This window comes from Cydia pomonella, chromosome 9 (assembly GCF_033807575.1).
Source record: "Cydia pomonella isolate Wapato2018A chromosome 9, ilCydPomo1, whole genome shotgun sequence".
Lineage (NCBI taxonomy): Eukaryota > Metazoa > Arthropoda > Insecta > Lepidoptera > Tortricidae > Cydia > Cydia pomonella.
Window position 1 is genome coordinate 11,494,832 of NC_084711.1, and position 27,228 is coordinate 11,522,059.

The 27,228-nt window shown below is 40.5% G+C and overlaps 1 protein-coding gene and 1 long non-coding RNA gene across 2 annotated transcripts in view; one reads left to right on the forward strand and one right to left on the reverse strand.

Annotated features, from left to right (window-relative positions):
• The window catches only part of LOC133521383 (uncharacterized), a 75,622-nt gene extending 58,248 nt beyond the window's left edge, over positions 1-17,374 (forward strand). Inside the window, exon 2 of the long non-coding RNA XR_009799895.1 lies at positions 17,142-17,374. This is a non-coding gene — a long non-coding RNA (uncharacterized LOC133521383). The remainder of the gene's footprint in view (positions 1-17,141) is intronic.
• The window catches only part of LOC133521381 (uncharacterized), a 166,505-nt gene that overhangs the window by 39,670 nt on the left and 99,607 nt on the right, over positions 1-27,228 (reverse strand). The window contains 39 exon segments of the mRNA XM_061856321.1: positions 284-586; positions 672-989; positions 1,092-1,409; positions 1,503-1,805; positions 2,311-2,610; positions 2,697-3,032; positions 3,354-3,665; positions 3,790-4,419; positions 6,091-6,396; positions 6,497-7,135; positions 7,577-7,891; positions 7,968-8,897; positions 8,986-9,294; positions 9,408-10,031; positions 10,185-10,817; positions 11,480-11,785; positions 11,888-12,187; positions 12,402-12,728; positions 13,451-13,765; positions 13,860-14,480; positions 14,602-14,910; positions 14,990-15,292; positions 15,398-15,724; positions 15,894-16,214; positions 16,310-16,942; positions 17,026-17,346; positions 19,162-19,455; positions 19,544-19,870; positions 20,081-20,398; positions 20,496-21,131; positions 21,212-21,517; positions 21,593-21,892; positions 22,170-22,493; positions 22,581-22,895; positions 23,624-24,247; positions 24,338-24,946; positions 25,465-25,800; positions 25,914-26,225; positions 26,308-26,946. Of these exon segments, the coding sequence (XP_061712305.1) occupies positions 284-586; positions 672-989; positions 1,092-1,409; positions 1,503-1,805; positions 2,311-2,610; positions 2,697-3,032; positions 3,354-3,665; positions 3,790-4,419; positions 6,091-6,396; positions 6,497-7,135; positions 7,577-7,891; positions 7,968-8,897; positions 8,986-9,294; positions 9,408-10,031; positions 10,185-10,817; positions 11,480-11,785; positions 11,888-12,187; positions 12,402-12,728; positions 13,451-13,765; positions 13,860-14,480; positions 14,602-14,910; positions 14,990-15,292; positions 15,398-15,724; positions 15,894-16,214; positions 16,310-16,942; positions 17,026-17,346; positions 19,162-19,455; positions 19,544-19,870; positions 20,081-20,398; positions 20,496-21,131; positions 21,212-21,517; positions 21,593-21,892; positions 22,170-22,493; positions 22,581-22,895; positions 23,624-24,247; positions 24,338-24,946; positions 25,465-25,800; positions 25,914-26,225; positions 26,308-26,946 (15,999 nt within the window).

The following is a 27,228-nucleotide window of genomic DNA, read 5'->3' on the forward strand; positions in this document are numbered from 1 at the left end:
CAGTGAAGAAAGGCAGTGAAGTAAATATACTATGAATTTTATACACCACTGTAATTGGCGACCACAAATCATACTACAAGAAAAAAAATCTGTTCAGAAATTATGAGATCGCGGCGAAACGCGATTAGGTGAAAAGCTACAAGGAATTTTTGATTTCGAGGTATACGACTAACAAACGCAAATTAAAACACGCTAATCCTATCGTTCATAAATGTACCCAACATTTATGAAATAAATCATTTTCATAAATGATAAAATACTGAAATAAGTAGAGACAACTTACTTGGTATACAGTTGGTGAATGGATCTCCAGTAAACCGTTCTTGGCAAGAGCATATCGGATTATGTGATATTACCCTACAATTAGCATTTCTAGCACATTGACCAACACAGGGATTAACACACTTGCGATTTATGCATGCTTTATCTGTCTGGCATTCGCTATTAATCGTGCATTCCGGCCGGCAATTTGGTGGAGAACCAATAAATTCAGATAAGCAGCTGCATACTGCTTGAGAGTTCACCTCTCGACATTGACTGTTCGGTCCGCATGGTGATGGAGTACACGGCGCCGGTTTAATTTCATCTGAAATAATGTTTTACTTTTTTAATTCAAACATATGGTTATAATAATACATAAAGGAGTACGTAGCAGCGTAACAAAATATTACCTTCCAATTGTGGTACGCAGTAGGAGTATGGATTGCCTGTTAGTCCTGGAGGACAATAACATGTGGGTAGATGATTCACAACTTGACAAATGCCATTTGATCCACATACACCAGGGCACGGATTTTTGCACTTGTTTTGAATGCAAGCAAATATGGGTGAGCAATCTGTATTTATAACACATTCTGGGCGACATCCTTCGTATGGATTACCGACGTACGATTCAATACATCTGCATGCGCCTGCTCCGTTTCGTTCAGAACACTCTGCGTTAAGTCCACACGGCGATGGCTCACAAGGAGAATCATATACGATGGAATCTGTAAAAGACAAATATATTTTTGTTCGAATTATACGAAAAAAAAAACACATCTGCAATCATTACTAGGTACTTGGTACAATTACGAATTGGAATATCTTACCTGGAATAGAATTACAGGAAACAAGAGGATCTCCAGATAAGCCGAAAGGACAGGTGCAGACCATAGCATGGCTAATAATTTTGCAGTCTGCATTATATCCACAACTACCCGGACAGGGATTTTTGCATTTTTGATTAATGCATGTTAAATCGCTTCTACATTCTGAATTACTGACGCACTCTGGATGACAATTGGGAGGTTGGCCTAAGTAATCTGGTTGACATGTACATGATGGCGACTCTCCAATCACTTTGCAAACCGAATACGGTCCACATGGAGAAGGCGTACATGGGTCTCCCTGCGGTATTGGCGTGGCAGCTGTAATGAGAAGTATTCGTGTCATGTTGTAATCAGAAATTGTGTCATTGCTATTAATTTATAGAAGAAAACAAGCGAACGACGGTTACTTACGTATTGGAGTGCATTGTGTAAATGGATTTCCTGTATATTGGTTTGGACATGAACATATCGGGTTGTGATTTATAACTTCACATTTAGCTGCATAGCCGCAAGCGCCAACACACGGGTTGATACATTTATGATTGTTGCAAGCTTCATTCTGCGGGCATTCGGCGCTGATAGTGCATTCCGGTCGGCATGATGGCGGGTTCCCAATAAACGTAGGTAAACAAGAACATACTGCCTGGTTATTGATTGGACGGCATTGGCTATTCGGACCGCATGGACTTGGATTACACGGTTCGACCAAAGAAACTGCAATAAAAATACATATATCCATCACACAAAAAGAAGGCTACATAAAGCAAGCGGTAGGGGTTTGCCAATAATGATGATGATAATTAAATTACCTGTATTAGATTAATGTAATGTTCTGGGATAAATAATAATGATATGCAATCAATCGCTAGTCACTATGATAGTTCGTTATTTCACAGCAAATTGCTATAGTAATTTGTTTTTGTCGTGAAATATTTACTAATAAGATCTTGGCAAAAAAAAAACATTTTTGATACAAGCTTTTATCCCTGACTGTACTTTTATTTCCACGGGCAACTGATACAATTCTAACAACCCCAAACACAATTAAGTTGCGTTGTTTTATCACAGAGTATTTATGGAAATTATCAGCTTCATCGGAAACCGGTGGGTCTAATTTAACTTGCAATATTTGACCCCTACAAACATAGATACATACATTGCAAGTAAAATAAAAGCTTGTAAAAAAATAGTTTAGTTCAAAAATGTTTCAACAACGTACCTGTGATTGTATGACATCCAGTAAATGCATTTCCTGAAGTACCTTCTGGACATGTACAAATTGGTATGTGATTATAAACGTTACATTGAGCGGTTGCTGCACACATTGCGGGGCATGGATTGATGCATTTGTTCCTGGAACAGACTCTGTCCGGAGCACAGTCTGTACTCGATACGCATTCGGGTTTGCAAGCGAAATATGGGTCTCCCTGATAGTCACTAATGCACGTGCATTCCCCATTTCTGCATTGGGCGTTGATACCACACGGTGAAGGATTACAAGGATCAGATGGTAATTCATCTGGAACAAAAATGAATTAAAAAACAAATATTTTATATGTGAAGCTCGTTAAGTTAGTATTAAAGAATTTTTTGTGGTTATTATACCTCTTTTCGGTGGAATTGGCCTACAGGCAACAAACGAATCACCACTATAACCTTGAGAGCACGTGCAAGACGGAGAATGGTTAAAGACTGTGCATATTGCGTTTTCTCCGCAGCTTCCTGGACATGGATCACGGCACTTCATATTTATGCATGCCATGTTAGACGGGCAGTCCTGGTTAATAGCACATTCAGGTCTACAATTAGGAGGCTGTCCTTGATATTGTGGCATACAACTGCAAGATGGACCCCCATTTATTTCGCGACAAATTGAATTGTCTCCACAAGGATTTGGGACACATGGGTTTTTCGTCGGTTCTGGTGGCAATTGCAATGGTTCTAAAAGAAAGTACATTCAATTATTAGGCCGAATTATAAATAGAAATACGTTTATTTCATTACTTTTTACAGCAGTTCTTATGTATAAAGGTTAGGTAGGTAAGTAGTCCATCATAGATATAAAGAGTAGAGATAGAGATAGATAGAGATACAGATCTTTATTTGCATACTAATACACGCTACATACATGGACTCTGGAAAGGATATAGCAAAATAAAATAAAGAGGTTAGGTAGGTATAACATTATCTCACATTATTAAAATAAAAATAATAGTTATTGCATATTTTTCTATATAATTGACGTCAAAGTTTAATACTTACGTTGCGGATAGCATCGAGTAAATGAATCGCCTGTGAATCCAGGCGTACACGAGCACAGAGGACTATGATTAATAACTCTGCAGTCTGAGTTTAAACCACAACGTCCAGGGCATGGATCAGCACATTTCTGATTAATGCATGCTCTATTGGTGGAACATTCCGAGCTAACGGTACACTCAGGTCTACAACCAGGTGGCAAACCAATGTAGTTAGCCATACACGAACAAGCGCTTTGTCCACTTACTGCCCGACAGACGCTGTTTGGTCCACACGGATTTGGTACACATGGCGTAACAAGTTCCGGTGTAGGTTCTGTAAACATGAATCAATTATTAGTGACTAAAAGTAGACCCATGACCGCTTTGGAATTGGCATAAAGCAATATACATTTTACATATAGCAACATACTCGTAAAATAATGTGTTTGAATAATAACCATTATGAATAAGGCACTGCCGATACGGGTCACCAGTAAATCCAGGTAAGCAAGTACAAGATGGTAAGTGATTAACGGCAATACACGAAGCCATCGTTCCACATGTGCCTGGACAAGGGTCTTGACATTTATTGCGTATGCAAGCTTTGTTTGACGTACAGTCAGTGTTAACTGTACATTCGGGTCGACATCCTTCATATGGATTTCCTATATAGTCTGGCAGACAAGTACAAGATCCAGCGAAGTTCAATTCTTTGCACACTGCATTAACACCACAAGGTGTTGGATCACAAGGAGTTGGTATTTCTTGTATTACATCTTGAACATAGCAATTGAAGAAGGCGTCGCCCGTAAAACCATTATCGCAGAAACACATTGGCGAATGACTTATTGTTCTGCATTGCGCATTAGTACCACATGCATTGACACATGGGTCAGAACATTTTGAATTGATGCAGGCTTTGTTGGATGGGCATTCGCTGTTACTAGAACACTCAGGTCTGCAATATGGCGGTGATCCAAAGAAATTAGGCATACAAGTGCACGAAGGCGTCCCTGAAGCATCCTTACATATAGAGTTCGGGCCACACGGCGAAGGCGTGCATGGAGCTACAGGATCTTGCGTGGGAGCTGAAAATTACACAAACAATTAGTACAAATACGAAATAACCCGGCCAAATGTGAGTCTAACTCGAGCTGCAAGGATTCTGTACTGTTACAAAATGCAAAAAAATATTCTGCAAGTAGGCCTCAAGGGCTCTTTTACAAGTCAATAGAACATTTATAGTAACATAGAGCAATCAAACTGATGTCTCACACTCTAAAGATCTGGGAGCGAATTATAAACAACAGATTAAACAACATAGTAGAGCTGACACCCAATCAGTGTGGTTTTGTATCAGGCAAGAGCATATCAGATGCTATACAGAATTCTAATCGAAAAATAAAAGAGAAACAAGACGAATTTACATATGGTTTTCATCGATTTGGAAAAAGCCTTTGACCATATCCTCCGAGGTATCATATTGGAAGCGCTTAGATCACAACTTGTGCTGGAATCATACATTGACCTAATCAGGTACATGTATGAAGACGTTTCAACTCAAATAGTGTGCCCTGCAGGAATTACCAAAAACTTCTCATTAAGAGTTGGGGTGCATCAGGGTTCCACGCTTAGCCCACTTTTGTTTAACGTAACCATGAATTACCTCACGAGGAAACATCCCCTGAACATGTTGCCCTGATATCTGATCAAGCCAAACATTTTCAATCTCTGGGCCGATGCTCTAGAATCAGCCGAAAAAAGACAGAGCACATGCCCTGCATTTTTGATAATTCCACAAGCCCAAAAGATGTCAAGATAACCATCGACAATACTACCTTGCCCACTGTGGAACAATTTAAATATATTGGGTCTGTTATTAGTAGTGATGGGGAAATTTGTCTCACATATAGGATTATTACCGGATGGCTTAAATGGCGAGAACTCACAGGTGTGATGTGTGACAAACGAATGCTCATAAAAGTAAAGGGAATCATTTACAAAACTGTCATAAGACCTGCAGTACTTTACGGCTCTGAGTGCTGGGCTACGATCAAGCGCCACCTAAACAAACTTCACACCACAGAGATGCGAGTTGGTCTGCAGGCGTCACTCTGCTGGATATGATTAGAAACCAGTACATCAGGGGCAGCTTCAAAGTCGCACCGATAACAGATAAACTTGTTGAGAAACGTATACGGTGGTACGGGCACATTCAGAGACGAGCTCCTGAACATATGGTCAATGTAGCCTTAGCGATGCCTACGGCGACGCGAGGAACCGGGAGACTACCTGCCACCTGATTGACGACGGTGGCGAAAAGCCTGAGAGAGCAAGGGATAAATGACTCACACCTGACACTAAACCGTGCAGAATGGAAAAAGATGACAGGGAGGGCCGACCCCAAGTAAATGGGATAAGGTCTGGGAAGAAGACAGTTATTTAATCTTTAAATTATATATTTTTTGTTACACGTTGTGAGAGCGTAAATATATGCAAATTTTGTATAAATTTACACCGTTTTAAAAGGCGGTGATGTTTCCTCACTCTTTGACACAGGACAAAAAACCGATAGAAGTCGAGGACGAATGTGCGAAATCAAGGTGGGATGAATGCGAGGATCGGTTCCACAGTTCCTCTCGCTTTTTAATATTAACGCATGAATTTGGAAAAAACCATGACAATAAATAAATCGGACCATGACAGTAGTATTATTACTATATGAAATTATCAATATTTTCACTGTGACTCAGACTTACCGAAGGGTACGCATCGTACGAATGGATTTCCCGTGTACATTCTTTGACAAGTACATATCGGGTTGTGTTTCACTACTTCGCACTTTGCTTCGACTCCGCAGGCTCCCGCACAAGGATCGATGCATTTCTGATTACTGCAGGCTCTATTCGATGGGCAGTCTGAACTGACTGTACACTCTGGTCGACATAGCGGAGGGCTACCAATGTAGCCTGATACGCAACTGCAGACTGATTGTCCATTAATTTCTCGGCATTGACTGTTAGGACCACATGGAGAGGGTCGGCAAGGGTTTGTCGGTATGGACACTGTAAAATGAAGGTATTTCGTATTCAGTCGGTATTTGTACGGAAATCCAATTCTTAAATAAATAGACAAAAAATAATAATTAGTTAGTTAAATTATTACCTTGACTTATTAGCGTACAGTCGTAGAATGCATTTCCTGTCATTCCCTGAGGACAGCTACACATAGGCACGTGATTGATGACGTCACAAATAGCAGTGGTTGCACAAGTGCCTACGCATGGGTTAACGCATTTATTTTTTGAGCACGCTTTGTCTCTTGGACAGTCAGTGCTTAAGACACACTCGGGTCGGCAGCCTACGTACGGGTCTCCTTGATGCTCAGATATGCAAGTGCATATACCGTCGTTACAAATTGCATTGGTTCCGCATGGTGATGGATTGCATTTGTCGACAATATCACTATAAACTGGTGGTTTAGGAGCGCAGGATGTAAATGCGTCGCCGGCATAACCTTCAGAACACGTGCATATTGGATTGTGTTGAGTCACAGTGCATATAGCACTAATCCCGCAAGAACCAGGACAAGGGTCGCGGCATTTCTGTTGGATGCATGCTTGAGATGTAGGACACTCAGAATTGATAGTACATTCTGGTCTGCAGTTAGGTGGACTGCCAACATAAGTCGGCATACATGCACACGAGGGTATATTTCCCATATCGTGGCATACTGCATTAGGCCCACAAGGTGACGGTACGCATGGATTCCTATATGGCTCTAGCTCAGCATTTGCAACTGGTGCTGTAAATAAAGATATTTTTTACAGTGATTTACAATACGCACTTAATTATACAGGCTGTAACAATATAGTGGGGATCTGTTTACGGGCATATTCGGGCATATCGTAGATATTTTTACGCGAACAATTTTGGCCTTTTTGGATTAATTATTAATTGGGAGTATATTCGACGGGTTTCTGGGGTAATTTTATTTTATACTTGTAGTTATAGCGGTAATAGATGTTTTTCTATTTCAATGTGTTTATATTGTTTTTTTTTTTACTGTCTACCTTTAACGGTTCATGAAATAGAATCCAATAGACAGACAGTTGGAAGGACCGTGTAAGCTCTAGTAATATATCAATAGGGTTCTGTTACTCTTGGTTATTACTCTTCGGGTACGGAACCCAAAAAAGTTACCGCAAAGGAATTCATAAACATACATGTTATTTTGGTAACTTACGAGGTATAGGCGAACACCTTTGGAAAGGATCTCCTGTATATCTTGGTTTACATTGACAGATTGGACTGTGATTAATAACTCTACAATCAGAATTTATTCCACACGCATTAATGCATGGATCTTGACATTTTCGATTGATGCATGCCTTGTCTTTGGAACATTCGGCACTAGTAGTGCATTCTGGGCGGCATCCTGGAGGTGTTCCAATGTATTCGGATAAACAGGAACACACAGCTTGCTGATTCACTTCTTTGCATCTGCTGTTTGGTCCACAAGGTGATGGTCGACATACATCTTTGGGTGTATCATATTGAACTGAAATAAAATGAATGCAATGGTGAAAAGTTGCTTCAAATTAGTATTATCAATTTACTAGTAAATGAAAACTTACTCTCAGGTACACAGTAGCGGAACGGATCGCCAGTAAAACCTCTTTGACAAGAACACTGTGGAGCATGATTGACCACTTGGCACAAAGCGTTAGGTGCACACGCGCCTGGACATGGATCACGACAATTATTCTGTAAGCAGGCTTTGTTCGATGGACAATCAGTATTAATTAAACATTCAGGTCTGCATCCTTCATATGGGTTCCCGAAATAATTCGGTTGACAAGTGCATGATCCAGCACCATTCAGTTCTTTGCAAATTGCATTAGCGCCACACGGAGACGGTTGACAAGGAGATGTAAAGTCTTGCTCTGGCAATTGTGTGTGACATTCAAAGAATGGATTTCCTGTGTATCCTGGTAAGCAAGAGCATGCCGTAGAATGGCTGATTACGTGGCATTGAGCATTCACTCCACACGAACCGACGCACGGATCTACACATTTTTGTTTGATGCAAGCTTGATGAGTAGGGCATTCTGTGTTGCTAATACATTCTGGTTTACAGTAAGGCGGAGATCCACTAAATCCTTCTTGGCAGGAACATGAAGGTGATCCTGAGGTTTCTTTGCATATCGAGTTAGGCCCACAGGGTGATGGAATACAAGGATTAACTGGTTCCTGTTCAAACGGCTGGGCGATGCATCTTATAAATGGATTACCAGTATATGAAGTTGGGCAAGAGCATATAGGATTGTGATTGATTACTTGACATATTGCCGCTACTCCACAAGCGCCTTGACATGGCTTAATACATTTATTGTTACTACAGGCTTCGTCAGGTAAGCAATCGGAGCTTACAGTACACTCAGGTCTGCATGATGGCGGACTTCCGATAAATCCTGTTATGCAAGAGCACACTGGTTGTCCGTTAATATTGCGGCACTGACTATTAGGCCCACAAGGGCTGGGTTGGCACGGCTCTGGCCTAACAACTAAAGCAAAAAAAATATATATATTTGTGGTTTAATCTAATTACATTAATTCATTTGTTTTTGTATCCATGTTTATTAAACTTCTTACCTTCTATGGGTGTGCATTGAATAAACGCATTCCCAGTCATAGCTTCAGGACATCGGCACATCGGTATATGTCCGATAACTTCACATATTGCATTGGTCGCGCATATACCACTATTACACGGATTAACGCATTTGTTACGCATACATGCTTTGTCTTGAGAACAATCAGAACTCAAAATGCATTCAGGGTGACATTCAAAGTATGGATCTCCTTGATATTCCGGGATACATGTGCACACTCCGTTATTGCATACTGCATTTGCTCCACAAGGTGAAGGATTGCAAGGGTCAATTTCGTCCTGAGATGGAACTGTAAAAATAAGTCATGAAATTACATATGGCGAAGTTTTTTATTTTCTTGGTCGGGCTTTTTAACGTAATTAAATGGTATACGAGTATGACATTATTAAAAATTTAAATTACCTTGTAATTTACATTCAGTGAAGGCATCGCCGACATAATTATCGATGCACGTACATATGGGAGTGTGGTTTTTAATTGTACAACGTGCATTTAGGCCACATAATCCTGGGCAAGGGTCTCTGCATTTTTTATTGATGCATGCTGTATCACTAGGACAATCCGAATTAATTGTACACTCGGGTCGACATTGCGGTGGAGCGCCTATATAGGTAGGCAAACAAGTGCATGACGGGATACCACCTATATCTCTACACTGACTGAATGGTCCGCAAGGTGAAGGTAAGCATGGATCCTGGGGTTTAAATTCCACCGGAACAGTCATTAAGTAGCAGCGGCTGAAAGGATCACCGGTATATCGGTCAATGCAGGAACATATAGGACTATGGTTTATAACATGACATCTAGCATTCTGTCCGCATTGGCCTATGCAAGGATCTGTACATTTCTGATGAAGACACGCCATATTTGTCGGACATTCGGCACTGATAATGCATTCCGGTCTGCAATTTGGTGGAGATCCCTGATATTCGGGCTTGCAAGAGCAAACAGCTTGATCGTTTATTACTTTGCAGGCACTGTTTGGACCACACGGGGATGGAGAACAAGGATTTATGTGTTCTTCAGCTGCAAAAGATAATTTTATTTTAAATACACATATTTGTCACAACTTTAAACTACACATTAAGCGTCATGTAATATTTATTTTGAGTAAATAATTTGGTTATACCAGACATTACCTGGACTATTCATATAAAAACGAATGTATTTCAAACTTACGTTGTATCGGGGCGCAATTTTGGAATGGGTTTCCAGTAAATCCTTGCAAGCAGGTACAAGTCGGAGAATGATTAATCGTTTGACATTGGGCATTTACTCCACAAGTGCCAGGGCAAGGATCTCGACATTTGTTTTGCTGGCATATTCTATTAGATGGACAGTCGGTATTAACAGAGCATTCAGGTCGACATCCTTCGTAAGGGTTTCCAAAATATCCTGATGCACAAACACACGAAGCAGCGTTATTTCGTTCCTTACACACCGCATTGCTTCCGCAAGGTGACGGAGTACAGGGCTGCGACGGTTGTTCAATATCAATTTGCACACGGCACAAAACAAATGGATCACCCATATATCCTTGAGGGCACACACAGTTCGGCGTATGACTAACAACCCTACATTCAGCCATCTTACCACACGCACCTATGCAAGGATCAGCGCACTTATTATTAATACACGCTAAATTATTAGAGCACTCGCTGTTGCTAGAGCATTCGGGGCGACAATTGGGTGGTAATCCGATAAATTGTGACAGACAAGAACACGATGGTGAATCATTTATAGTTTGACAAACTGCGTTGGGCCCACACGGTGAAGGCTGGCATGGATTAACTTGAGGTGGGATTTCGAGTGCTGAAAAATAGGAATTTCAATTAATAATAATCAAGTATGTCATTTCAGAATAAGAAGTTAAGCAAGTATTTTCTCGTGTATTTCTAAGATGGCTGGACTGATTTCGAAAATTCTGTTTTTGTTTAAGAAGGTCATCTTGTTTTCGATCTCGGTATGTCCTTAAACTACGTCCAAAAGAGAGGTATGGGCACTGTGAATGTCATCTCGCTTTGTGTGGTAGGGCACAGCACAGCGGATTTCATTCCAGATCTAGAGCAGAGCCTAACTGGGGAACTACCTCCACCTTACAGAAAACCGCAGCCAAAAACTAGTGTTTGAGTTCAAATACCACTATAAGTACAACCTTACTCATAGTAGTGGTATATTCCTGCCGGTGAGTAAGGTTGTCAAAACTCAACGAGGGTAATACCTCTGGGATTGCGGGCGTCCATAGGCTACGGAGACTGATTACCATCAGGCGAGCCATGTGCTTGTTTGCCACTGACGTAGTATAAAAAAAACATGATTCTAGTATTTTTATAGCTATTCGTACATTTGCTGTTCGAAAGCTTCATTTGGTAAATTGGAACTGGTAATGAAGACTATTTAAAGATTGTACCTATCGTATTTTGGACCATTTATGTAAAGTCGATTATTTATTTGTTAAAAGTTATATTACTTACGTCTCGGGATACACCTGGAGAATGGGTCTCCCGTGAGTTCGTTTGGACAAGAACAAATGGGATTATGGTTGACAACTTGGCAATGTGCTCGTATACCACAAGCTCCGATGCATGGATTCAAACATCTGTAGTTGTTACAAGCCTTGTTCAATGGGCATTCCGCGCTTGTTGTGCACTCGGGCCTGCATGTGGGAGGATTACCCGAAAAGCCAGGGAGACAAGAGCAAACCGCAACGTTATTTATGTCCCGGCATTGACTATTCGGACCGCAAGGACTCGGATTACATGGCATTGTTGGTAATGGCGCTGTAAATTAAAATATATTATGATTACCTTACTTACTTCATATCTACTTATTTTGTTTAAAGAGTCATGTTTAACTTAATGGTGAACTCAGATAACACTTACTTTGAACAGCATTACATGTAACGAACGAGTTTCCAGTGAAACCTGGTGGACAACTGCACATGGGTACATGGTTGATGACTTCGCATATTGCGTTGCTACCACAAGTATCGGGGCATGGATTTACACATTTTTTGTTGATACAAATTTGGTTTCTTTGACAGTCCGTACTTATGGTACACTGTGGCCGACAACCAATATAAGGATCTCCATCGTATTCAGGTAAACATCTACAATTTCCATTATTACACTCTGCATTTGAACCACAAGGCGATGGAATACATAAATCCGTTGGTGTAGGATCTAAAACATAAAACAAATTATTTGTGTTAATATATCCAATGTACGGTCGAGGAAATTGATTCTTTAGCAATTTGCGATTCAAGTTATTTTTGTTGTACATACTTATGCTAAGAGCTGTCCAATGTAAATTGAACCGTAAACTGCTAAAGAATCAATTTCCTCGACTGTATATTATTAATTAGTGTTTTTAATTGAGCAATTAATATGATATTACCTTCTTGTATCATATAGCAAGCACTGAAAGGATCGCCTTTGAATCCTTCTATACATGTGCACATAGAAATGTGATTTAAAACGGAACAACGTGCGTTTTGCCCGCATGCTCCAAGACAAGGATTTCTGCATTTTTCGTTAATGCACGCAAGAGAACTAACGCAATCTTGATTGGTAACGCACTCTGGCCGGCAGTTGGGAGGGCTTCCAAAGTATCCTGGAGAACACGAGCAAGATGCTTGCCCGCCATTGTTGCGACAAGTTGCATATATACCACAAGGTGAAGGTACGCACGGGTCTCTTTCCGCGACCGTCGGCTGTGTGTGCACTAAAATTATTCAAAACGTCGAGTTTGGTTACTTCGTATCAGTGTTGAGAACAATTTAAGTATATAGTACATTGCTATAGAAGATGGGAAACGAAGGGTTGCAGGCCAAGTAGATATAGACGGCCGAGCGTAGCGAGGTCAGATAGGGATACGCGGCCGGCACGGCAACCCCGTTTCTCGCCGAGATTTGTATAGTGCTTTTCTTAAACTTGCAATAAATTAATTTAAAAAAAAATAGGATGAAGATGATGATGATGATTGTTATTATTACTTTATGGGTATTAATAGGGGAACGAAAATTTGATTATTTTTACGCTACGACGCACGGTTTACGAGATACAGCCCTATAAATATTTCTGCATGATAAAAAAAAAAACTTTATGGGGCTGTATCTCCTAAACCGTGCGTCGTAGCGCAAAAATAATGGAATTTTTATTCCCCTTTGAACATCTGAAATTATTTAACAAACAGAAAAAAGAAAAAAAAAAGCATAATGGCAGAATTTTGCTTATAGGTTTTTTATGGTTGAATGCCACGACGTGCCATAATTTGACGTTTAAAAACAAAAGAAGGTTGCCTTACAGGCCTAGGTGTAGGCTGTATGAAATTCCTTTACATATCATCTTCACTCATCGCACCTGATATGTAGTATTTCCGGACCTAATTTGAAGTATGTCAACAATTCATTACAAGTTTGTGAAAAATACGATTACTTGGCTTACCTGGCTTTGCATAACACCTTGTAAATGGGTCTCCAGTAAATCCTGATAAACAGCTACAAATAGGATTATGGTTGAATACTCTGCATTCTGCTTTCTGGCCACAAGGTCCAGGACAAGGATTGACGCATTTTTTATTGATGCACGCTCTATCTGATGCACAATCAGAGCTTAATAAACATTCAGGTTTGCAAGAAGGCGGTTCGCCGGTGTAGTCGGGTAAACAACTACAAACAGCCTGATTATTAATATCGCGACATTGGCTGTTCAGTCCGCATGGGCTAGGGGAGCATACGTTTCTTATAGGTGTATCTTGAGCTAAAATAAATATTAACATATGAATCATAATATATTTAAATAAATATTATTATAGGTATTGACTAAAAATCATTAAAATAAAGATATTACTTACGAGAAATATTACAGATGCGTAAAGCATTACCAGTGTATCCCGCAATACAAACGCAATTAGGAGAATGATTAATGACTGAACATTCCGCATTAATTCCACATGTGCCGGGGCATGGATCTTGGCACTTGTTTCCAATACAAGCTTTATTTCCGGGACAGTCAGAATTAGTCACGCATTCTGGACGACATCCTTCGTATGGGTTTCCAAAATAGCCTTCATTGCACATACATGAGCCCACATTATTTTGTTCCTTGCATACTGCATTCGAACCGCAAGGCGAGGGCGTGCAAGGTCTTAATATTTCAATTGAGGGTTGCAACGTGCATTGAGAGAAGGGATCACCAATGTAACCTTGTGTACATACGCACATTGCTGAATGGCTGACAACTCTACATTCAGCATTCGATCCACAGGCCCCAACACATGGATCTCTGCATTTCTGATTAACACATGCCAAGTGTGACGCACATTCACTATTGCTAATACATTCTGGTCTACAGTAGGGTGGTTGGCCCTTGTAATTAGGCATACATATACACGATGGACTTTCATTAACTTCCTGGCATATTGAATTAGGGCCACAAGGCGACGGTTGACATGGGTTCACAACCTCAGGCGTACCTACAATAGTAATTATTAAGATTAACTTTTTTAATATATGAAAACGATATACGATAGTAGGCAATACAAAAATAGTACATAAGTTATTGTTTTAGATAGAGAAAAAACAAAATACACTTACTGAACACTAAAGTACACTGTACAAATGGATCGCCTGAGTATGATGGTGGGCATGTGCATACAGGATTGTGATTTATAACTTTGCAAATTGCTCTTAGCCCACAAGCTCCAATGCATGGATCTACACATTTCTGTCCCATACAGGCTTGGTTCTGTAAGCACTCCGAATTTACTACACATTCGGGCCTGCAGGCTGGCGGGATGCCTAGGTACGAAGGCAGACAAGAACAAACAGCTTGATTGTTTATTTCCCTGCATTGACTATTTGGTCCACAAACTGCCGTACTACATGGATTTTCCACCGATGGTGCTGTAAATTAATGAATATGATATGTAAATGTGTATATTTTTTTACGTATGAAACATTAATAACATTTAGGTGTTGTTACCTCTCATTGGGTTGCAAAGTACAAATGCATTGCCAGTGAAACCATTGTTGCAGCTGCACATGGGGATATGGTTTACTACAGTACATATGGCATTTTGGCCACAAGCACCAACACAAGGGTCGACACATTTTCTCTGAACACAAGCTTTGTTTTGGTCACAATCGGTGCTATAAACACACTCAGGACGGCAGTTAAAGTAAGGGTCTCCATGAAATTGTGGTAAACATTGGCACTGACCGCTTACGCACTCTGCGTTTGAACCGCAACGCACGTTAGCACAAGCATCGGTGATAAGAGGTTTTTCTGTAATATATAAAGTATTTCATTTTTAGTAATAATATTTTAATATTACCAATATAAAGTCATTATGGTTATTTTAGTGTGAATATATTTGTGTGATATGTTTACCTTCCAAAGGCTTTACTCTGCAGCTCGTGAATGGATCTCCAATGTATCCTTCTTTGCAGGTACATATAGGAATATGATTTAGGACATTGCATGTGGCGTAGACTCCGCAAGCTCCCGGGCAAGGATCTTGACATTTTGAGTTCATACACGCACGATCACTTTGACAATCAGAATGGATAGTACATTCAGGTCTGCAGTTGGGTGGACTACCAATAAAGTTGTCCATACACGAGCACGATGGCGTATTTTGTATGTTACGACATTCTGCATTAGGACCACAAGGAGATGGAACGCAAGGATTATCAGAAACTGGTGGTTGGACATCATCTGAAATTGACAAAGTATACAAGTATAAGTAAAAGTAACTATTATCTAAAACTAAAAGAATGGTACAAATTACAAAAACAGAAAAATAAATGTTTTTTGGCACAGTCAGTAAATTATAATGAAAATGAAAAAATAAGTATTAATGTATTAAGTTATAATGATAACTTACATTGGACAAAAGTGCAAATTGTAAACGGGTCTCCTGTGTAAGATGCTTTACAAGAGCATATAGGGCTATGGTTAACCACTTTGCAGTTAGCTTTGACTCCACATGGTTTTGGGCATGGGTTTATGCACTTGTTGTTGACACACGCCTTATCGTGCGGGCACTCTGTGCTAACGACGCATTCAGGTCGGCAATTAGGTGGTGAACCCACATACTCCCGCAGACAGGAACATACAGCCTGATTGTTAACTGATTTACATTGACTGTTGGGCCCGCAAGGCGATGGATAACAAACATCAACCTTTGGTGGTGGCACGTGGGGTTCTAGAATATAAAAAAAAACAGTTTGAATTTGAGTTCAGTAAGTACAATTGTTTCTATTTTTCATTACCTAATCACTTAGTACACCGGTTACTTACCCTGATAAACGCAGTACCTAAATGGATCCCCCGTGTAACTACTTATGCATGTGCATAGAGGGGAGTGATTCACCACTTGACAATCTGCATTCGTGCCGCAGGTGCCCGGGCATGGGTCAGCACATTTATTGTTTAAGCATGCTTCATTTAGTGGACAGTCAGTATTAACAACGCATTCTGGACGACAGCCTTCATACGGGTTCCCAATATAACCTTCTAAGCAGGAACATGATCCGGCACTATTTCTTTCTCTGCAAACGGCATTTACACCACAAGGTGAAGGTGAGCAGGGAGTTGCAGGAGGCTCGATTTGAAGTGGAGTTGGGTGACATGCCACAAACGGATCTCCCGTATATTCGAACGGACATATACAATTAGGCGAATGACTGACAACTCTACATTCGGCATGGGAACCACAAACGCCCTCACATGGATTTTCACATTTGTTATTTATGCATGACAGGTGTAGGGAACATTCTTCGCTGCTGATACACTCAGGTCGACAATACGGGGCTGACCCCTGGTAACCGTCTAAGCAGGTGCATGATGGTGCTCCATTAACTTCTTTGCATAAAGAATAAGGTCCGCATAGTGATGGTGTGCATGGATTAACGGGCTCTGGTATTTGTTCGGCTGCAACAGTAAATGGCATAATGAATAATTTAAACCTAATTTCACATACAATGCATATTATGTTTATTAGTTAATTGTCAAACTTTTTATTACTTACGTTGTTTTAAAGCATCGAGAGAACGGATTCCCTGTGTAGGTTGCGGGACATGAGCAAATTGGATTGTGGTTCACAACTTTACATTCTGCATTTACTCCACAGGATCCAATGCACGGATTGACACAACGCTGATTACTACAAGCTTGGTTGAGTGTACACTCAGCGCTAATGATACATTCCGGGCGACAAGAAGGAGGTGACCCAATGTTGTTCGGAGCGCACGAGCAGGCGGCTTGCCCATTTACATTCCTGCACAGACTGTTTGGTCCACACGGGGATGGTTGACAGGGATTTGTAATAACGGGTTCTGGAATAAATCAGTTGTTTTAATTTTATCTGCTATTTAATCCTAATTTATTATTTTATTTCAATTCGTTTATTTCCTTGCTTTGTGTGTACAGTAGGTCTTATTAATCAATTATGTCTCAACACAACCCTGAGAGGGCACTGCAATTCACTTACAGATGAAATATATATACGTATAATACAGTCGTCAGATATGAATAATGATATAGTACAGTCGTCATCAATTTATGATGCATTAACAAAATATATATAATAATAATAAATTATTTATTTCTACTCATACAATACAATTAAATAAAACAATAACATAAAATTAACCAAAATTAAACATAAATTGTAGCGGATTCTATAAATATATCCTTTGTTAAATACATTTATATATTATTTGTCATTTTCGTCCAGGTGCACGGCTGTCCAGTGCTTTAGGATCTTATTGCTCGGGTTGACAGTAAACAGCGCCAGAATATAATTTTCCTGCTAATTTTGCCATACGTTTGCCCAAACCGAAGCTATGCGGGACCGCATGATTGCATTCAAATCAGGTACTTCCGCATCAGCAAACATGGTCTTAGCACTGCAGTAGCGAGGTTGTTTCATGAGTATTCTGAACGCATCGTTACGAGTATACTGAACCCTGAACGCGTTATATGAGTATTTGGTGTAGTTACACCATAGTGATCATGTATAAAAGCACTGACAGAATGCCCTAAATAGTTTTTACGTCCGTGGTGCACTTGGAGAATCTTCGCGACAGCATGTGACAGCGGACCGCGAGCGCGCGCGCGCGGCGCTCTAGCTCCATGTCCATGTCGTCGCGAAGGTTCTCCGTTAGAAAATGGCCTAAGGAATTGAAAGATGTTACGACCCGAACCGGCGAACCATTCAAATAAACTGGCGGAACTACCTCCGGACCCTTGCCGTATCTGAAAACGAGCATTTCTGTTTTTAAAATATTATATTTTAGATAATGCTGTTTCGAGAATGTTTCGCAAATAGTAAGCAATTGTTGGATACCCTGGCTTGAGGGGCTGAGAATCACCATGTCATCGGCATAGCTCAGGTTGTTAACGCATATATTAGCAACATGGCAACCCGTCCTGGTACCTCTCAGCTCCTCAATCAGACCATTGACGTAGAGGCAAAATTGGTCCGGAGAAGTTATGCCCCCTTGACGTACACCACACTCTACCTATAGCCTGTAATCGTTAGAGGGTGTCGCCCCATTTTACCCGCGACCTTAGGACATTGACCGTGTCTACCGGCACGTTTGATTCCAAGAGCTTAGTCCACAGTAGCTTGTAATTTACTAGGTCGAAGATACGGCTCAAATCTAGAAAACATGCATACACAGATGTATGTTTACTGATATAATAGTTAACTATCGTTTTGAGACTAAGTATCGCGGACTCGGTCGATAGGCCGGTACGAAAACCAAACTGCGCGTCATTCAACCTTATGTTTTTCGTCAGTTCGGGCTGCAACAACCTCTCAAATACTTTACCAATAATTGTGCCCAGGGATATTGGCCTATAGTTTTTTAGGTCAGACAGATCACCTTTTATTTTAGACTATAGGAACAACTATAGTTTTTAATAATGCTTCAGGTAGGTAGCTAAACTGGATACATAGATTAAATAAAATAGCCAGTACTCTCGGCATCTCATCGCTAGCATATAGTATGTGCTCCACGCTGAACCCGTCGTGTCCTGGAGACTTGCCCCTCTTCATACGTTTTGCAACATCCGCAACATCCTTACGTCATATATGTCACTCTGTTTATAATCGTTACGAAAGTTGGAAATTCTATTCTACTCACCTAAAACAGGTCGACAATCTACAAGTGCGTTTCCAGTCATTCTGTCAGGACAAGAGCACATCGGTATATGGTTAACCACAGTGCATATAGCGTTAACAGCGCAGGTGCCAGGGCAGGGATCCTTACATTTATTTTTCAAACAAGCCAAATTTTTCTCACAGTCCGAGCTCTGCATGCATTCGGGCCTGCATCCCACGTAAGGATCGCCACGGAATTCCGCGATACAGCTGCATTGGCCGTTTGAGCATACTGCATTTGCACCACACGGCGAAGGATTGCATGGATCATCATGTTCTGCAAAATTAATTTTAATTGTAATACAAATTGAATGTATAACCCACCATGAGCACGAAAATGTCAAAATGTATTTGTAAAAACTTACCTTGAACGGGAATGGGATTACATTGCGTAAAAGCATTTCCTGTATACCCTTGGTTGCACGAGCAAACCGAAAAATGATTGACGACCTGGCATATTGCGTTTAGACCGCATGAGCCAGGACATGGATCCCTACATTTCTGGTTGGTACATGCTAGGTTACTGGGACATTCTTCATTAATTGTGCACTCGGGCTTGCAGTTAGGAGGACTGCCTTCAAAATTTGGTAAACACGAGCATGAAGGAATACCATTCAAATTTCTACACAGCGAATTGGGGCCGCACGGTGAGGGTACGCATGGATCTTGCTCAGGCGTGAATATTGCCGGTGCTGAAATACATTTAAACAGTTACTACTTAATGTTACATATGCGATCATAAGATTAAGTCATAAATCGTGAATCATTTATTTGCTTGAAAAGGGTACAGTTACAGATATTTACGTTTGTTGTTGTCCTCATTCAGCTGTCCACAAACAACATTAAAGAATGTATGGTTATTCTTTTTTAATGAGGCTTTTAGGAAAGATGCAATTACTAACCTGTGAACAAGTAACATCTAGAGAATGGATCTCCCGTGTACTTATTTTGGCACGTGCATATTGGGCTGTGGTTTACAACTCTGCAATCTGCGTTTATTCCACACGGTCCCGGACAAGGTGATTCACATTTCTGATTTCTACATGTTTTGTCAGACGGACATTCTGAATTCACTACGCACTCTGGTCTACAATTTGGAGGATAACCTCTGTATTCAGGTAAACAAGAACACACGCTCTGGCCATTTGTTACGCGACATTGACTATTAGGCCCACATGGAGAAGGTTGACATGGAGTTGGAGGAGGTAAGTTTACCACAGCTGAAATTATAACTTTATGTTAAGTATGATAAACAACGTAGTATAATATATATAAATACATACTTAAATACAGTGCTTGAAGTACATATCCACTTACATTGTCGGACACATTGTCTGAAAGGGTCACCGGTAAAGCCAGACGGGCATGTACACAACGGCAAGTGGTTTACGACTTGGCATTCAGCATTCGGTGCACAAGTTCCCGGACATGGGTCTATACATTTATTTCTAGTGCAAGCTCTGTGGCTCGGACAGTCCGTGCTTACGACACATTCGGGACGGCATCCTTCATATGGGTCACCGAAGTACCCTGTAATGCAAACACAGGCACCAGCACCTAAACGCTCTCTACATTCAGCATTGGGCCCACACGGAGAAGGAGAACAAGGAGATAACTGAACCACTGGTATCAATGACTGAGGAGTACACTGCACTGCCGCGTCGCCATAATAGCCCTCCGGACATATACATATAGATGTGTGACTAACAACTTGACATTCTGCGTTTATTCCGCAGGCACTTAAACATGGGTTTTGGCATTTTCTGTTAATGCACGCCATTTGTGGAACGCATTCGCTGTTAGCAATACATTCAGGACGACAGTTTGGCGGTGTTCCAATAAATGCGGGCATGCATTGACAAGACGGTATATTTCCACCAGTTTGCTGACATATGGAATTGGGACCACACGGTGATGGCTGGCAGGGGTTGATAGGCAATGGTGGTTGAGCCGCTAAAATTAAAAGATGTTAATAAACACAAAACTAACTTAACTTCAGTGTATGTACTTACAAATGAAAAATGCGAACTTACGCATCGGTATGCATCTTGTAAAAGCATCACCCGTCATGGATGATGGGCAGGAACATATGGGATTGTGATTAATCACTTGGCACTGAGCACCCACTCCACATGTGCCTTGACAAGGATTTATGCATTTCTGGTTGCTACAGGCCTTGTCAAGTGGGCAATCGGAACTGGAAACGCATTCAGGCCGGCACGAAGGTGGTGCACCTCGGTAACCAAGTAAACATGAGCACACTGCTTGATCACTAAATACTCTGCATTGGCTGTTAGGGCCACAGGGTGAAGGTTGGCATGGGTTTTTGGGTGGTTGTGCTGTAAATCGACATGATTGTATTAAATATCTTTCTATAAAAATATATTAAGGAATCCAAGTAAGATACCACTCACCTTTAACAGGATCACATTGTACAAAAGCATTTCCTGTCATTTGAGGTGGACATGAGCAGACCGCCATGTGAGTAACCACTTGACAAAGCGCATTTGTACCGCACGTATTAACACATGGATCGACACAACGGTTTCGGACACATGTTTTATCCATTGGACAATCAGAGCTGATGGTACATTCAGGGCGACATCCGAAGTAAGGATCACCATTGTATTCTGCTATGCAGGTACATATTCCATTATTACAAAGAGTGTTAGAACCACAGGGAGAAGGGTTGCACGGATCATTTGGTACAAGATCTGAAAAAAAAACACACACACCCATAAACTTAGATATACACTTGGTCACAAAGCACGACACTTAAAGGCATTTTCTGTTCTCTGTGCCAAAAGCGTCAAATTTTGGCACGCTGCGCTAAATAAGTTGCCGTTTTCCGGCTCCGTGGAGCAGAAAAATAGCATTCACACCTCGGCCAGTAAAATAAAAAAGCCTCAGATCACATGGAAGGCATTTCTTACTTTACTTCCCTTGGTATGTAATATACTAATGTCAACGTGAAGTCACGTTAATACCAACCATTTTGCACTTTGACAGAACATTCATTGAAGGGATCGCCTTCGTAGTTTTCTATACAAGTACAAATTGCTAAGTGACTTTGGACTCTGCAGATTGCATTTATGCCACATGAGCCTGGACAGGGATCCACGCATCTTTCGTTAATGCAAGCTTTGTCACTTGCACAATCAGAATTAAGTGTGCACTCAGGGCGACAATTCGGAGGACTTCCAGTGTATCGTGGCAAACAAGCGCATGACGGCACGCCGTTAACATCTTGGCATTCAGAGAAAGGACCACACGGTGAAGGCATACATGGATTGCTTGGAACAATGACATCTGCAGCTGAAATTATAAAATGTTATTTGTAAAACAGACGCCAATATCGCACAAATTGGAGTACAAAAGTACGATATATACATAGGCACTTACTTGGAATTTGATAACATCGACTGAACGGATCACCGGTATAGGTTGGTTGACAGGAACAAATAGGGCTGTGATTTATAACTTTGCATTCTGTGTTAAGTCCACAAACGCCGGTGCATGGGTTGGTACATTTCTGTCTTATGCACGCTTGCTGCTGGTTACACTCAGAGCTTGTGACGCATTCTGGCCTACATGCAGGCGGTGTTCCTAAATATCCTGGATTGCATGTGCACACTGCTTGATCGTTGGACACTTTACATATGCTGTTCGGTCCACATGGTGACGGTACGCAAGGATTTTTTTGAATAGCGGGTGTATCTGTAAGGAAACAAATATTTAGGTTTGTTTTAAGTTATTTTCAATAAATTCACAAGTATAAATTAACCTTTTTAAATATAAAACGTCTTACAAGAAGAATATAGGGGTCACTAAGTATTTTGAACGCTACGTGAAAACAGGGTGTTTGATGCCTCAGATAGGTTAGATCGTTAACTATCTTTTCTGACCTCCACAAAAACCTTGTGCCCACGGATAATTATTATTTTTGGGACTTTTTAAATTTATTTTGATAAGTCCAGCGGTGGTATCACGTCCTAACAAGTATGTAAGTGTGAAAGTGATGGGCATAGTAACAGGCGATAAAAATGGAACGATACTGCCACCGCTGAAGACCTTACCCGTTTCAACTTGAATAAAAAAAGTGGAAGTGGTAAGACCTATATTTTTATTGCAATGTGTAAATGAGTAATTCTTTACTTTACAATTCTTTTCTTTTCAATATAAAACAAAATTCCCAACCTTTCTAAGTTTCTACATACCTTGTATTTTTCACAAAACACCTGTATTTTTTTTTTAATTTAATAACAGTAAAACAAGGTTTTGGTTGTTATTAAGGCTTATAAAAGTTTAATAAGTAGTCAATTCATATATTTCAATAAACATGAAATGAATTTTCCTGTAATTATCAACATTCTTAGTGGCCCCCATTTTCTTTTGAGTAGCTTTATGTTATGATGATATACCTATTACTTATCTGATGAACATACCTTGGATTTTTTCGTAACACTGTTGATAAGGGTTGCCAATTAAGCCATAATTACATTCACATGTTGGCACATGATTGACAACATTACATTGCGCATTAAAGCCACAATTGTTGTTGCAAGGATTTTTACATTTATTTTGAATACATGCTAAGTTGGTGGCACAATCTGAATTTACCACGCATTCAGGCCGACAACCTTCGTACGGATTACCGAAATACTCGGGTAGACATATACATGCTCCAGCACCTCGTTGCTCTTTACATACGGCATTAGCTCCACACGGTGAGGGTGAACAAGGTAGTAGAGGAGTGTCTAGAATTCTGCATGCTATAAAAGCGTCTCCTGTAAAGCCTGGCGGACACAAACATTGCGGAGCGTGACTGATCACTTGACATTCTGCACCTGTTCCACAAGAACCAGGGCAAGGATCCTTGCATTTATTATTAATACAAGCCAATTGATTTGGGCATTCTGAATTAGCAATGCATTCAGGCCGACAATTTGGTGGGGAACCCATAAAATTGTCTTGGCAAGCACAGGACGGAGAACCACTGATTTCTTTACATATAGAATTAGGGCCGCACGGTGATGGCTCGCACGGATTCACATATGGCGGCGGTACCTCTGAAATAATAATGTCAAGGGTTACAAATTTGGTCTATTTTGATAACAAATACTATGTGAAAGATGATTGTTTGCGGAAACAAGACTTACCTTCCCTAATCACACATCTTGAAAATGGATCCCCTGTTAAACCAGAAGGGCAAGTGCAGATAGGATTATGATTTATAACCTGACATTGTGCTGAAATTCCGCAAGTTCCTTTACATGGATCAATGCAAAGCTGATTAGAGCAGGCTTGATTAAGGCTACATTCTGCACTAGTAACACATTCTGGTCTACAAGTTGGTGGCGCTCCTCGGTATCCCTGAACGCATGAACATATAGCTTGACCATTTATACTTCTACATTGGCTGTTGGGCCCACAAGGTGATGGGTTACATGGTTCTACAATGTTAGTGACAATCACAGGTCTGCATTCTAAGAAAGCATTCCCAGAAAATCCTTGCAAACATGTGCACATCGGTATATGATTATACACATTGCATATTGCATTACGGCCACATGTGCTAACGCAAGGATCTACGCATTTATTTTGTACACAAGCTTTGGTCTGGGGACAATCGCTACTCATAAGACATTCTGGTCTACATCCAAAGTATGGGTCACCCTGATAATTTGCAATACATGTACAGATGCCATTGTTGCATTCTGCGTTTGGCCCGCATGGCGACGGGTTACAGGGGTTGGCATCAAAGGTATCTGTAAAAAAGTGATAGTTATTAAAAAACTTGTCGATTCATGCTCTTTGCTTACTTCTGGATTGTTTTATAGACATTATTATTTCAAGATTTTTGAGGTCATAAGTTCTGTCACAAATATTTTTTACTGATAATAAAGCTATTGTTACAGATCCCTTATTATATTATTCATATATATATATATGGGTTGAAAACTTATTTCATGCTGAATTACAAACAATACCATTTAACGTTATTTGTCTCAGTTTTGCATTATTCACCACCACCATGTACCATACCTATTCTATGTAATAGTCGGGAAAATGTTATAAAAAACTTACTAAAAATACGCGACCTGTTCAATGTGATTTTAAGCACTTTTTATTTATTTATCTTTTTCACATAAGTACTTAAGTCTTACATAAAACAAAAGTGGGATCTTTCTTAAAATATATAATTCATGTGTATTGTTCTCGCATGCTAAGGACCAGATTATTTATGTTATACCAAAGTAAAAATAATTATCAAATAATGACTCACCATCACTTTCTGGCATTAACAAGCATTGGATAAATGGATCACCCGAATATCGCTCCAAGCAACCACATTGAGCTATGTGGTTGTATACAGTACATTCAGCGTTGAGGCCACAAGCTCCCGGACAAGGATCACGGCATTTCTCATTCATGCACGCTAGGTTACTTGAGCACTCTGAGTTCATTGTGCATTCTGGTCTACAGTTGGGTGGATTTCCGGTATAAGTTGGTTGACATGCGCACGAGGGAGCGCCTCCAATAACACGACACTCTGCATATAAACCACAAGGCGACGGCAGACATGGGTCGCGACTCGCAGGTGGAAGTGGTGGTTGTGATACTGAAATTAATACGGAATAATTTTAAAAGCCATTACCAGTTTTCCATAGGAAATTACCAAAAATTTCCGCCAGATAATTCATAAATATGGTTATTCTTATGTACGACACCTACCTATCAATGGATAACATCTAGTGAATGGATTCCCTGTCAAGCCTTGCTTGCATACACAGATGGGACTATGGTTGATGACATTGCAGTTGGCATTTTCACCACACGCGGAAACACAGGGGTTGGAGCATTTTTGATTCACGCACGCCATGTTTGACGGGCATTCGGAGCTAACGACACATTCTGGTCGACAATTTGGAGGTGATCCAGCAAAGTTTGGTAAACAAGAGCAAACTGCTTGTCTGTTTATATCTTTGCATTGGCTGTTGGCTCCGCATGGTGAAGGATTACAAGGAGAAATTTCTGATGGAGGTGCTGTAACAGTAATTTTTTTTGAAATAGTTGAATACTGCAGAACCTAAATAATAAATTGTGATATAGTATTATGTATACTTACATTCCACTACGATTGTGCAGTGGCTAAATGGGTTCCCGGTGTAACCTTGTTGGCAAGTACAGATCGGCATATGATTAGTTACTTGACAGAAACTATTCAATCCACATGTACCCGGACAGGGATCTACACATTTCATACCAGAACAAGCCCTATTGAGTGGACAATCTGAATTTACAACACACTCTGGTCTACACCCCTCATATGGATTACCGGAATAGCCATCTAAGCACTGACATGCGCCAACGCCATTCTGCTCTCTGCAGCGGGCATTAGACCCACATGGACTAGGGCTACATGGCGTTAATACTTCTGTAGTGTCTGGTAGTGTCTGAGGACTGCAGTATGAAAATGGATCACCGATATAACCCAGTTGGCATATACACATAGGTGCATGGCTCACAACCCGGCATTCTGCATTTGCGCCACAAGTACCGATACAAGGATCCACACACTTTTGATTCTGGCATGCGAGATTGTAAGCACATTCGCTGTTACTGATACATTCTGGTCGGCAATAAGGTGGAATACCCTTGAATTCAGGTTTACACGCACATATAAAGCTGTTTCCCGTAATTTTGCAGACGGAATTAGGTCCACAAGGTGACGGTTCACATGGATTAACTTCAACCTCGGTTGCCACTGAAATAAGCATTATATCAATTAAAATAAATATATTGAATTGACAACATTTAACTATGCACAGTCCATGCATTAATGGTACTTAATTTGCTGACAAATAAGAAGGTACAGCATACTTTATCATCACCACATAGACACTACCTACATCAGTAGGGCTAAGATGGTCGGATCTTTATTGTTTGTTACCATACCTATCTCGTTCTAACAAGTATGTAAGCGCGAAAATGACGGGCTTAGAAACAAGTGATAAAAATCTAACTATACTGCCTCCGCAGCATGCTT